The following is a 14136-nucleotide window of genomic DNA, read 5'->3' on the forward strand; positions in this document are numbered from 1 at the left end:
GTCGCCCGAGGTTGGAATTGAACCTGGCGCTGTGAGGCAGCAGTGCTAACCACTGAGCCACCATGCCAGTAGGGTCAGTGGTAGGGTCACGTTACAAATGAGTCCCTGAATACTGTATTCACGAGAGTGATGAGAAGGGATGTGATTAAAATGTATAAAGGTCTAACAGGACTGGACAGATTAGATGCAGGGAGAATGATTTCCCTGGTGGGGAATGGAGGACTGGGGACACTGCCTCGACTTACAGAATAGACCATTTAGGACTGCGATGAGGGAACTTTTGTTCACTCGGAGAGTATTGAACCTATGGAATTTTGCACTTCAGAAGGCTGCGGAGGACAAGGTACTGAATACATTCAATAAAGATATAGATATATTTCTGGATTTTTAAGGGCATCACAGGATATGGGGAGATGATCCTATTGAATGGCAGAACAGAATCAACAGACTGAATGGCATGCTCTTCTAGTTTCTATATCATATCGACTTTTCACACAGTGAGTGGTTAGCATCTGGAGTAATGTTTTTGTATATAGAATCCCTACAGTGTGGAAACAGGCCTTTCAGCCCAACAAGTCAAACTGGCTTTGTGCGTGGGAAATTGTGTCTCACAAACTTGAGTTTTTTGAGGAAGTAACAAAGAGGATTGATGAGGGCAGAGCGCTGGATGTGATCTATATGGACTTCAGTAAGGCATTCAACAAGATTCCTCATAGTAGACTGGTTAGCAAGATTAGATTACATGGAATATAGGGAGAACTAGCCATTTGTGTACAGAACTGGCTTGAAGGTAGAAGATAGAGGGTGCTGGTGGAGGGTTGTTTTTCAGACTGGAGGCCTGTGACCAATAGAGTGCCTCAAGTATCGGTGCTGGGTCCACTGCTTTTCATCATTTATGGATATGGATCTGAACATCAGAGGTATAGTTAGTAAGCTTGCAGATGACACCAAAATTGGAGGTGTAGTGGACAGCGAAGAGGGTTACCTTAGAGTACAATGGGATCTTGATCAGATGGGCCAATGGGCTGAGGAGTGGCAAATGGAGTTTAATTCAGATAAATGTGAGGTACTGTATTTTGGAAAGGCAAATCAGGGCAGGGTCTTTACACTTAATGCTAAGGTCCTGGGGAGTGTTGCTGAACAAAGAGACCCTGGAGTGCATGTTCATATTTCTTTAAAAGTGGAGTCACAGGGAGACAGGGTAGTGAAGAAGGTGTGTGGTATACTTGCCTTTATTGGTCAGTGCGTTGAGTATAGGAGTTGGGAGGTCATGTTGCAGCTGGGCAGGACATTGGTTAGAATATTCCACCGTTGGAATATTTTGTGTAATTCTGGACTCCCTGCCATAGGAAGGATGTTGTGAAACTTGAAAGGTTCAGAAGAGATTTACAAGGATGTTGCTAGGGTTGGACGGTTTGAGCTATAGACAAAGGGTTAATAGGCTTGGGCTATTTTCCCTGGAGTGTTGGAGGCTGAGGGGTGACCTTATGGAAGTTTATAAAATCATGAGGGGCATGGATAGGGGCAATAATCGAAGACTTTTCTCCAGGGTTGGGGAGTCCAAAACTAGAGGGAATAGGGTTAAGGTGAGAGGGGAAAGATTTAAAAGGGACCCGTGGGGCAACATTTTCATGCAGCGAGTGGTGTGTCTTTGGAATAAACTGCCGGAGGAAGTGGTAGAGGCTGGTACAATTACATTTAAAAGGCATCTGAATGGGTACATGAATAGGAAGGGTTTAGAGGGATATGAGCCAAATGCTGGCAAGTGGGATTGGACTAAGTTAGGAAATCTGGTCAGCATGGACGAGTTGAACCAAAGGGTTTGTTTCCATGCTGTACGGTTCTATGACTCTCAGTTAGTCTCAGGGATTCAGAGTGGTGATTATTGAAAGGATTAGGTGAAATTCCTATCCTTATTTTCACATTCTTCCAGGTTCTATTTCCTCCCTAACCCTCTAACCTCTAGTCTGACAACCGTTTGAAATTGCATAATTGATGAAAGAACTGAGGGCACTGTTGCTAGTTTACAGATGTCACAAAGGTAGGTCGAGGGACAGGTAGTGTTGAGGAAGTGAGGCTGAAGAGGGACTTTGTCAGACTAGGGAACTGGGCAAAGAAGATGCAGATGGAATATAGTGTGGGTATGGGTGAGGTTCTGCACTTTGGGAAGAAGCGTGGTGTAGACTATTTTCTAAATGGGGGAAATCTTTATCAATCTGAAGCACAAAAGGGCTTGGGAATCCTAGTTCAGGATTCTCTTAAAGTTAATGTACAGATTCACTTAATAGTTAGGAAGGTAAATGCAATGTTAACATTTATTTTGAGAGGCGTAGAGTACAAGAGCAGAGATGTATTGTAGAGACTGTATAAGACTCTGGTCAGACCTCATTTGGAATATTGTGAGCAATTTTGGGTCCCATATTTCAGGAAGGATGTGCTGACCTTGGAGGGGGTTCTGAGGAGGTTTACAAGAACGCTCCCAGAGATGAAGGTCTTGTCATATGAGGAATGGTTGAGGACTTTCTGGATCTGCACTCGATGAAACTTAGAAGGATGAGAGGGGAATCTGATTGAAACTTATACAATACTGAGGGGCTTGGATAGAGTGGACATGGCGATGTTGTTTCCAAGATTGGGATTTTCCTTTGCACAGGGAAAATGGTGCCCTAGTGGTATTTTGCTAGACTATTAATATGACGATACAGGTAATGTTCTGGGGACCTGGGATTGAATCACACCATGGCAACTAGTGGAATTTGAATTCAATAAAAGAACTAAAAGTCGACTGATGACCATTAAACCATTGTTGATTGTCAGGAAAAACCCAACCAGTTCACTAATGGCTTTTACAGAAGGAAACTGCCTTCCTTACCTGGTCTGGCCTACACGTAACTCCAAGCCCACAGCAATGTGGTTGACTGTAAGCTGCCCTCTGGGCAATTCAGGATGGGCAATGGATGCTGACCTAGCCAGTGACACCCACATCCTGTGAATGAGTAATAAGGAAAAGTAGGGCAGTCTGGAGCTTGAGGACTCAGCCTGAGTGAAGGGATGACCCTTTAGAATTGAGACGGAAGAGGAATTGTTTCAGCCACAGGGTTGTTAATCTGTGGAACTCATTGCTGCAGGAAGTTGTGAAGGCCAAGTCTTTGAATATATTTGAGATAGAGGTAGAATTGTTCTCAATTAGTAAGGGGATCAAAGGTTACGGGGAGAAGGAAGGAGAATGGGGTTGGGAAACATGTCAGCCATGATTGAATGGTGGAGCAGACACTATGGGCCAAATGGCCTAATTTTGCTCCTATATCTTATTGTCTTACAGAATTCAATAACTACCCCAGTGCGATGATGTCATGAGGTCTTGATGGGACATGGATTTAAGGCGAAAGTGAGGTCTGCAGATGCTGGAGATCAGAGATGGAAATGTGTTGCTGGAAAAGCGCAGCAGGTCAGGCAGCATCTAGGGAACAGGAGAATCGACGTTTCGGGCATTGGCTAATGCCCGAAACGTCGATTCTCCTGTTCCCTAGATGCTGCCTGACCTGCTGCGCTTTTCCAGCAACACATTTCCATCATGGATTTAAGGCTACAGCATCCAATGGTCTCTGTAGTAATGTATGGGCAATTCTGGTACCCTGTAAATAATTACATCCTGTTGCTCCACAACTCTGTTCTAGTTAGATAGAAAATGGTTACCCCTTGTACAAATTAAACTATGTAAGCCCCTAAAGAGCACACACTGATTTTTTTTTCACCAACAAGTTCTTTGTACCTGATGAGGCATTGCTCACTTAGGTTTCCATTATCATAAGATCACAGCATCCCCCTTGTCCGAAGGTGGAAACTTAGTCCAAACGGAAGTGTACATTATACATCAGTACATATTGTCAATTTGATAATTATATAAGCAGATAAAACACATTTCAGATAAACATTTCAGATGACAGTATTAAACTTCAGTATAATGCTTGGGAGGCTTGACAACTTGTTAGAATCTAGTTGTCTACTCATCCAGAGAGGTAGACGATATCCTCTGTTGCACTTGTTGACAGATTGGTTGTCTTGCTGCTGGTTGCCATTACTCAACTTTATCGCACAATCATCATCAGAGTGTCCTGTTCACTCTTTACGCATGATTGATACATTGGTCTGAGCTGGCTTCTGTTCCTTCAAAATACAGCACCTTCATCAACAATGACATTGCAAGATCTGGGCTAGTTAGATATCTTGGAAATCCATGCTAGTACCCCCAAGTAAATGTCTTTGGATTTCTAACTTAAAATCTCTGAACAGCACTTACTTTTGGTGGTTGTCTTTCTGCTTGCTAGGAGAAAGTGAGGACTGCAGATGCTGGAGATCAGGGTCAAAAAGTGCGGTGCTGGAAAAGCACAGCCGGTCAGGCAGCATCCAAGGAGCAGGAGAGTCGACGTTTTGAACATAGGTTCTTCATCATTTTTGATGAAGAGCTTATGCTTGAAATGTCAACTCTTCTGCTCCTCAGATGATGCCTGACTGGCTGTGCTTTTCCAGCACCGCACTTTTTGACTCTTGCTATTTGCTTATTGTGTATCTCTTCTCTACCTCTGTCTTTGAAGAAGATTATCCTGTGGCTCAGAATAGTTAAGCAATTAATTGTGGGTAAGGTTGCCCGCACTTACCTTCCAAGCACAAGTTGTGCTCAAGATGGTAATCCCATCTCCAACGATGTTGCACAAAAAATGCAACAATGCAATGCAAAAATGTTTGCTTTGTTGCTCCACATTTAACGATCATTGATTTGATAATGTGTACCATATGTCTTCACAGACAGTTTGAGCATAGATAGCAGGGGGGATGATGTGATGTGGTTCACTCCACACTCTCCTTGAAATAGTTTGTCAGTAAACTGCGGCCCATTTTCTGTCAGTTTGGGGCGCTAAATAAGCTGAACATAGCAGTGATCATGTCAGCGATAGTCGTGCTGATTGTGTGCTGATTGGCTGTAATCTTCCCATGTACTGTGAAAAGGTCTGTCACTGCATTTGTCCAAGGAATAGATGGGACATCGTTTGAAAGAAGAAACCTCCTCCAGTGCAGGAGCTGAGACACCAGGCTTAGTTCACCTGTGTTCATAAGGTGTTGAATATCATCATTCCTCTCTGGCCAGTACTCAAGACTCTCATGTTATCTGTCTTGTGTGTTCAATACCCATGTGTCCCTAGTGTAACTTGGATACATTATCTTGGTGTAAAGCTTTTGATATTAGCACTCGTTGGCTTGTTGTGATGTACCAAAAGTCTATTTGTGTAAGGCAGACCTGAGCACACCTGCTCAGGTAGCTTTATTCAATGCTGTCAGGCTGTAGCTCAATAATGATATTTTTGCATCTCTTCCAGTTGCTCATCTCAGCAGTTGCTGATTACAACCGTGCACTCTGACTCGTACCTAAGTGTAACCGATCAACTGTGAGCAGGCCTTCAGCTTCAGGGTCTATAGCCTCAACTTGCAGATCGAAAGAAATATCCTGATCTTCATGTGGGTTGAGTAGTTTGCTGCCTGTGTCAGGCAGAATCACCTTGGTATCTGGCTTTGATTCCATTCCAAAGTCACATCCTTCCACCTTGACAAGAAAATGATAAAAACACAGTGGGTGCACTTGTTAACATTTCCAACGGCTTATGATCGGTTTCAATAATAATTTCTTGCCAAATAAGTACATATGAAATCAACTGATGCCAAATACCAGAGCTGATGCCTCGTGGTCTATATTGGAATTGTTGCCATATCCAGGTGGCAAGGTTTTCAAATGAAAAACAGTAGGTTTCTCAGCTTGCGATAGAACCACAACTGAGTCTTATTGTAATGCATTTAGTTTGAGAATCATGACTTTTCTGAGGCCTTGGTATTGCAGTTGGTAAGATTTTGCTGACAGAACCTCTTTAAGGAAATAAAAAATAACTTGGTGGTAGTCTTGCCATCCATTGAGACATCCTCCTTGAGCAAATTTCTCCGCAGAGATAGCTTGTCTATGAAGCTGTGAGTATCCCGTGAGAGGAAATTGAAAAACCTGTGGTGTGGGCATCTGTTTAACGTTCTTGATTTTCTCTGGATTAGTATGAACTCTGTGAGCAGAGTAAATGGATCTGAAGAAATTTATCTGGTAGTTGTTAATTGACCGTCCACATGAAGAATCCAAGAAAGCTTGTTGTTGATGACGACTCCCAGGAACTTGACACTCTCTATTCGTTCCACCTCTATGCTATTAATGTATAGAGGAGTATGAGTAACATCCTGCCTGAAGTCAATAATGAGTACCTTGGTTTTGCCGACATTGAGAGCTAGGTTATTCTCAGTGCACTATTTTTTCAGGGCTTCCACCTCCTGTCTGTAGTCTGTTTCGTCACCATCTGAGATTTAACTGACTATGGTGATGTCATCAGCGAAGTTGTAAATTGCATTAGTCCAGTATTTGACGACGCAGTCATGGGTATACAGTGAGTACAATAGGGGGCTGAATACGCACCCGTGGGGGGGTTCCAGTGTTGGATGTTAGTGAGGATGAAATATTGTCCCCAGTCTTCACTGATTGTGGCCTGTGGTTCAGGAAACTGAGGATCCAGTTGCAGAGAGTGGGGCTTAGTCCGAGATCACTAAGTTTAATAATCAGTCTCAAGGGGATAATAATGTTGAAGGCTGAACTGTAGTTAGTGAGTAGGATTCTTACGTAGCTGTTCTTGGTGTCAAGATGTTCTAGGGAGGAGTGAAGGACAAGTGATATGGCATCTGATGTGGATCTGTTGGTCCGATAGACAAATTGGAGTGGGTCAAGAGTAGTGGGGAGGCTAGAGTTGATTAATGCCATGACCAACCTTTCAAAGCACTTCATGACCACCAAAGTTAGGGTCACTGGGCGGTAGTCATTGAGACATGCCACATGAGCCTTCTTAGGCACAGGGATGATGTTGGCCTCTTGAAACAGGCAGGGAAAGTGGCCTGCTGCAGGGAGAGGTTGAAGATGTCCGAGAAGACCTCTGCCAGTTGATCTGTGCATGCTCTGAGTGCGCGGCTTGGTACGCCGTCTGGTCCCATCACTTTCCTTGGATTCACATGAAGGAAAACTGATCTGACCTCTGATGCAGTGACTGTTGGGATAGGTTCGTCAGGACTTGTTGAAATAGGTGTTATCTCTCTGCCAAAATTCTGCTCAAAGTGAGCATAGAAGGCGTTGAGATGATCTGGAAGGGGTGTGTCATTGTCTGCTATCTTGCACTGTCTCTTTTTAGAACCTGTGATGTCATTCAGTCCTTGCCATAGTCGCTGGGTGTCTGTCGAGGTCTGCAGTTTGGATCGGAATTGGTCCTTGGCTGTCTTAATGGCTCTGCGATGGTCATACTTGAATTCCTTATATTTGAGTGGGTCTCCTGATCTGAAGGCCTCATGCCTGGTTTTTAGCAGGTTCTGTATGTCCTGATTCATCCAGGGTTTCCTGTTGGGGAATACCCGGATTGACTTCCTCGGTATGCAGTCCTCCAGTTGTGGGCCATCGGGATATTGGAGTTTTCTTTATTGATGGCATCCATGATGTTAGCCATGATGTAATTTTACCTTCGACAGGGTATTTTCACTAATGTGGCAACACTGATGTTAGCTCCCCTAACATAAGAAATTGAGTGTGGATATTGTGCATTAAAGACTCCAACTGATGTTAACTATAGAATGCTATTATATAGAAATATTACATTCACAGTCATTTAAATATCTGGGCAAAAACTAAACTGAGTTTACAAAGGGCAGCAGTAGCTTTCACAGTTGTGTCCAGTAGCATGCCATGCTTCAAGTGTGAGACCTGAAAACAGAGTGCTCAGTTGTTGTTGTTTATAAGATCTTGCTGTGTACAAATGGGCTGCTGTGTTTCCTACGTTTCCACAGTAACTACACTTCAAGCAGTATTTAACTGACATAAGGTGGATTGTGAAGGCCCAAGGTCATGACAGATGTTATATATTTGCAAGTCCTTCCTTAGTCAATACCCAGCATCGTTGTCCCACTGACAGCTTGCATCACTAACAGGCAGTTAATGATATGTTCAGATGGGAAGTTGTTTAATTATCCTCAGCAAAAAGAGCAAGCCAAAGTCTTTCTGACATATCACCCGAGAGTGCCATTGTCTAGCAAGTACAGTCATGGTTCAGAGTCAATTTTTGTTTGATAATGTTCCTGAGCAGTACCTGAACATGTTTTTACCTTTATTTAACACCTTTAAACATGGTACATCATTGTCTATAAAATCAGGTTCTCCTTGCGAGACATTGGCATTCTCTAGTGATATGTCAGAAAGTCTTTGGCTCTAAGACCAATTTAGTACTGGTTGAAGTGTAGTTACTGTGGAGAAGTAGGCAACATTGCAGCCCAGTTGTGCATAGCAAGATCTCATAAACACAATGACTTAGCAATCTGGTTTTAGGTGTTGGTTTGGGATAAGCATTGGCCAGATTCCTGGGGAGAACTCCATGGCCATTGGAAATAGGGTTAATGTTAACAGTGCAGGGTTCATGGAGCAGTTGATGCCCACATTCATGACTCAGTGATCTGGTATTAAAGCATAAGAGACCACAGAGCTCTTGGGTTCAGTGCTCAGTCAGTGCTGATGACTAGACGAGGTTTTTACATAGCTTGTGTTGCCTCCTTTAACTGGATTCAGGAGGAACTGTATTAGTAAGGGTAAAAAAAATCAATAAATAAAACAATGCGACTCACAGCCTTCTCCACTTAATTAAACACTTGGCGGAAATCCCATTGTAAATGGAGGAACTCGATCAGAAAACTTGAGATTGGAATGTCCACATACATCCACACACAACACATTCACACACACAAAAGACAAACACAACACAACACACAGATACACTTCCACAAACACATAGAAAGACATACAAACACAGATGTACAACATACTGACATACTCTCACATACATACATGCACATGGATACCCCACAAGCGTGCACCCGCGCACACTCTCACACAATCACAGACATACACTCGCAGATACTCACACTCTTACATTCGCACACGCATGCACAAACACATAAATGCATATCTCACTCATTCTCACACACGTACTCTGACTCTCTCATACGTTCACACACACATACTCCCTCTCTCACACACAGGCACACATACACAGATTCCTACATACACTCATACTCACGCATTCACACAAACACATTCTGCAACAAGGTGACTTTAGCCATTGCCTGAGATTTGAACCTGGCTGTATATACATCTTTTCCAATAATTTGGAATAAGAAGATCACGCCAGAGTAGGAACAGTTTTAAAACAAAATCATAAAAGTCTGGAAAAACTCAGCAGATCTGGCAGCATCTGTGCAGAGAAAGCAGAAAGGTCACTGGATCCCAAAAGTTAACTCTGCTGGATGTAAGTTTGCTTGCTGAGTTGAAAGGTTCATTTTCAGATGTTTTGAAGGCTTTACCAGGGGCTCACTGATGATGTTACCTGGTATGGTGATGAAATGTCTGAAAATGAACCTTCCAGCTCAATGAGCAAACTTACATCCAGAACCTCAATCCGAGCTACAAATCTTCTTGAAACTCGCTGTTAACTCCTGCTTTCTCTCCACAGGTGCTGCCAGACCTCCTGAGTTTTTCCAGCAACTTCTGATTTTGTTTCTGATTTCCGCAATTGTTTGGTTTTTAGGGACAGTATTGTTCTGGATCAGCTGTACCACACCTTCTCTTGGTTCAGAAGATTGTAGGTTCAAGTCCCACTGTGGAGACTTGAGTATAAAATCTAGGTTAATGCAGTACTGAGGGAGGGCTACACTGTGGGAGATATGGTCTATTTGAGGAGATGTTAAACTGAGGTTCTTCCTGTTCTCTTTGAGATGAAACAAAAGATCCTTTGGTGCTATCTTGAAGAAACCATGGTATTCTCCTTGGTATCCTGTCTGATAAATATCTCTCAATCAACAATTAAACATTATGATCTGTTCGTAATATTACCAACTGTGGGAGTGCTCAAATCTCTGAAACCATTTCCTACATTACAGCAATGACCACATACTTCAAAAATTCTTTCAAGTACTTTAGGATATCCTGAGGTGGTGAAGGGCACAATTCTGGAACTAGTTATTTCTTTATGTATGTTCCTGTATCCTAGAAAATATTGGTATGTTCTTAACCAGAAACAAAGAAAGACTTGCTTTTCCTTACACTGATTACAACCTCCAGGCATTCTGAAGCAATTTCCAGCCAATTAAATGATGTTGTAACGTAGTGAGCTGAAGAGTTAAACTAAGCTGCTAGTGCCACCACAGGTTTTATTTTGCCTATTGGTATCAATATGCGGGACCCAGGGAGTCCTGCTGGAGTCCCCTGAGCCACATGCAGTTCTTTTGTGGCTGAAGTGCGGGTTCTTTGAATGCTTTGTTTTGGCTGACTTGCCCACACACTCCCTGACATGAACGAGAAAGAATGGAATCAGCTACGACCAAGCAGCCTGCCTTCCTACCATTCTGAACCAGTTAACCAGTAATTCTGATGGATTAACCATTTCTGACAAGGTCTGAAGGCTGAGCAGTTTTCAACTCTTGTCACAATTCACAACCAGAAGCTTCAACTCTGGATCTCTCAGATTTTTTTTTAACCGGATGGTCTTTCTGCTAAGCTCAGCCCACCCGTCCCACCTTGAAATGCAATTTGATACATTTTTATATTTGTTATTTTCCCAAATGGACTTGCCACATCAATTGCATGCAGAAGAATTCCACCTGAAATCAACAATACTACATTGATTCTTTGTAAAAGTATTGTGTTTAACAGAGTTTCTTGAGCACTAAATATGAACGTAATGTCCTATAGATGGGCAGCTATTTTCATAGAATTGTAGAATCCCTACAGTGTGAAAGCTGGCCTTTCAGCCTTTCAAGCCCACACCGACCATCCGAGGAGTATCCCACCTAGATTCCACACAACCCCCCCACCCCGCCTTACCCTATCCCTGTAACCCTGCATTTCCCATGGCTATTCCACCTAACCTACATGTCCCTGGGCAATCTTCTGAACCAAGAGAAGGTGTGGTCAATTTAGCATGGACAATCCACCTTTCCTGTACTGAGGCACCTTTGAGTGAAATGTGGTGAACAGACGTGTTTATGTCTATTGCACATTTTGTAATTTCCAATTTTAAAGTATGTTCACCTTTGGGCTATATACCTAACTTGGAATGTATGTTGTAAATAGTAAGTCCAATACAATAGTATCAAATGCAACATGCTTTACAGGCACAAGTTGAATTTTCTTGCAAATATTGTAATATTCAAGCTCAAATGTTTTGTACTGAATTTTTACCAATTATATGAATGAAGCGTATTTTTGTAAACAACAAGTAAAGGCACAATGAACATCTGAGGGGCAGGAATTACAATTGGGATTAGATTTTATTGTCCTGCGTACTCAAGTTTAGGAATGTGATGAAAAGTGTACTTGCCATTATCTGGCGCCATATTGATTACAAAATCAGAATTGAAAAAGACAACAAAAAAGAGCCAAAAGGTAAGAAAACGTCCAGATCTTAAAGTCTGAAGTCTTACCCCTGTAAAGGGATTTGGGATGCTCAGCTACTGATGCAGGCACATGGACCACGACCCAATCTGGAGTCTAGGTCAGCCTGTGAATGTAGGACCCCTCGGGTTGAATGGCTGATACGGCATGTACCTTCTTAACATCAGGAATATTGCAATTGTATTGGGATTCCTCAAGAGTGTAACATGTTGTACAGAGAAACATTGAATTTTATTGCACTTTGAAATTACGTTTGAAACATTTTGGATGTACTTTTGCAAATTTTATGAATAGAGTATATTTTTGGAGAAAGTGGATCAATGGGCCACTGGGCAGTTGAACACACTAAATTGGACAATTATAATGTACAGTTCTGTTGGATATTTTGCAATTAATGCAAGTCACTTCTTCATTATCTAAATGGATTTATTAATATTCAGGTGGACAGTGGATATCAGCAGACACATATTTTTGCCGTTCACTTACCAGCATGCAGTGGATTGTGTTTATTCATCCATTGAATTTGTTTCATTAACAGAAGTCGCAAGATCCAGATCCGGAATATTCCACCACATATGCAATGGGAGGTAAGAAACCAAATAATGTATTTTCTTATTTTATTTGGAACTTTTTGTTTAAATGTCTTCTTCCATTAGCTTCTTTTCTGCCTTTCCATTTCCTCTGCATTGTCCTCATCAAGGACAGGGACAGCACAGGGTTAGATACAGAATAAAACTCCCTCTATTCTTTTAAACTGAAAGTATAGCTCTCTCCATACTGTCCTCAGCAAACATCCAGGACATGGATAGCAATGAGTCAAAGTTAAGTGGCCTTACCACCCTCCTGGTTAAATATTTTTCTTGACGCATGTGGGACTTGAACCCAGGCCTACCAGTTCAGAGGCCAGGGTGCTATCATTGCCACACGAGAATCCATCATCCTAGTTAAGTTAAGTTACTGTGGTAGAACCTGGAGCTTTTACCTATTTACTGATTAAACTTGCTGTTAGCCACCAGAGGGTGCCAGGCCCATTTTGTGTTCCATCTGCAAAGTCAGGTAAGTATGAAAGACTTGGAGGTGAATGTATGTTAAGGACTGAATTATAACAGTAAAATGACCTGCAGAAGAGAACTAATGTAATAATTAATATGATGAAAGAAAACCCTCAGCTAATCCTATGTCTGCGCAACATTGAGCGCTGTTATGTTCTATGTTCTGTTTTAGTTTAAGACTTTCTTTTATTACTGGGGCTATTTCATTTGTGATCTAGAAGAATATCACTTGGTTTTGCTAACCCAAGCTTCCTTTGCCAATACACAGTGTGCAGATGGGCAATGTTATCTCTCCCTGACAATCTTTTATAACATTGAGCTGTTTGATATAATGGAGGTGTGATGAATTCTTCTTTCTTGTTGTACCTATCTGATGTATGTAGGAGCTGGTAATCTCTGAAATATAACATTCAGAGGACTTGGGTTTTCCAATGGTTGTCAAGTGGCTACACTCAAACATGCCAAGTCCAGAGACTGGGTGAACATAGCACAATTTCATTAAGTAAAAGACCTCTGAAACAAAAACAGAAATTGCTGGAGAAACCTAGCAAGGCTGCCAACATCTGTGGGGAGACACATTTTGAGTCCAGTGACTCTTCATCAGAACTCAACAGTCTCTGGACTTGAAACATTAACTCTGCTTTCTTCCTACAGATGCTGCCAGACCTGCTGAGTTTCTCCAGCAGTTTCTCTCTTTGTTATGATAGAAGTAAATGCACACAGTTTCTATTTGCATTGTTGTGGGGAGGGGTGAGAGGGAGTGGGGTTATGCCTTGAGCAAGCCGAAGCTGTCTTTTCCTTTTCTCTCCGGCTGCGTGGCTGCTGTATTTTCTATGTTTGTAGATCTTGCTTCTATTTTCTTGGGACAAAGGATTTAACAACATAAACCCCTGAATTCAGTTCGCAGAAGCGAAGTCCTGAGCAATGATTAAATGCTGTGAATTGAGCTGATGGTATTGCCTGTTTACATTGAGAGACCTGAGCCCAATTATGACAAGTATGTTCCCCATAGACTACGTGTTGTTGCACGTACCCTTCCTCTCTTCCCTTAAAACTCGAGAGGCAAGTCATGCATTTGTTACACTCAATGAGCTGCCCTTGGGCTCACCCTCATTGATAACTTTGCAAACAGTGTCCCTTTTATATGGTGCAGACAAAACCACAATCAACTTCTTCCTACCACCCAGTGGGCACAATCCATCCTGGAATTCTTAATGTGCCACCCAGCTTTTCTCTCTTTATCTTTCCCTCTCTCCTTTCCCCCCGTTTACACATGCACACAGATAGATATGCACACCCTGAAACATGCTGAACAGTCATAAATGTACAGGCACATAATTACTATGAGGCTTTTTCACCCTTCCAAATGTTGAGCTGTATAAAACACGCTCATAAACCTGCATGCACACGTACATACACACATGCAGAAACACAGACAGACGCCTATTCTAGCTGAAATCATTTCAAAGAGCTAGTATAGGCATGATGGGCTGAATACCATCCTGCTGCTTGGAAATTGTGATG

General features: G+C 42.2%; 1 protein-coding gene across 3 annotated transcripts in view; it reads left to right on the top strand.

Moving 5' to 3' along the window:
- Window positions 1-14136, top strand: part of igf2bp1 (insulin-like growth factor 2 mRNA binding protein 1) — a 175663-nt gene that overhangs the window by 107634 nt on the left and 53893 nt on the right. For all 3 annotated transcript variants that reach the window (XM_087977738.1, XM_087977739.1, XM_043674803.2), the window contains one exon: window positions 12099-12147. In XM_087977738.1, coding sequence (XP_087833864.1) covers window positions 12099-12147 — 49 coding nt within the window. The remainder of the gene's footprint in view (window positions 1-12098; window positions 12148-14136) is intronic.

The sequence above is a fragment of the Chiloscyllium plagiosum genome, unplaced genomic scaffold (genome assembly GCF_037043375.1).
Source record: "Chiloscyllium plagiosum isolate Xiang-an unplaced genomic scaffold, Cpla_swu_hap1 HiC_scaffold_32, whole genome shotgun sequence".
In the NCBI taxonomy this organism is placed as follows: domain Eukaryota; kingdom Metazoa; phylum Chordata; class Chondrichthyes; order Orectolobiformes; family Hemiscylliidae; genus Chiloscyllium; species Chiloscyllium plagiosum.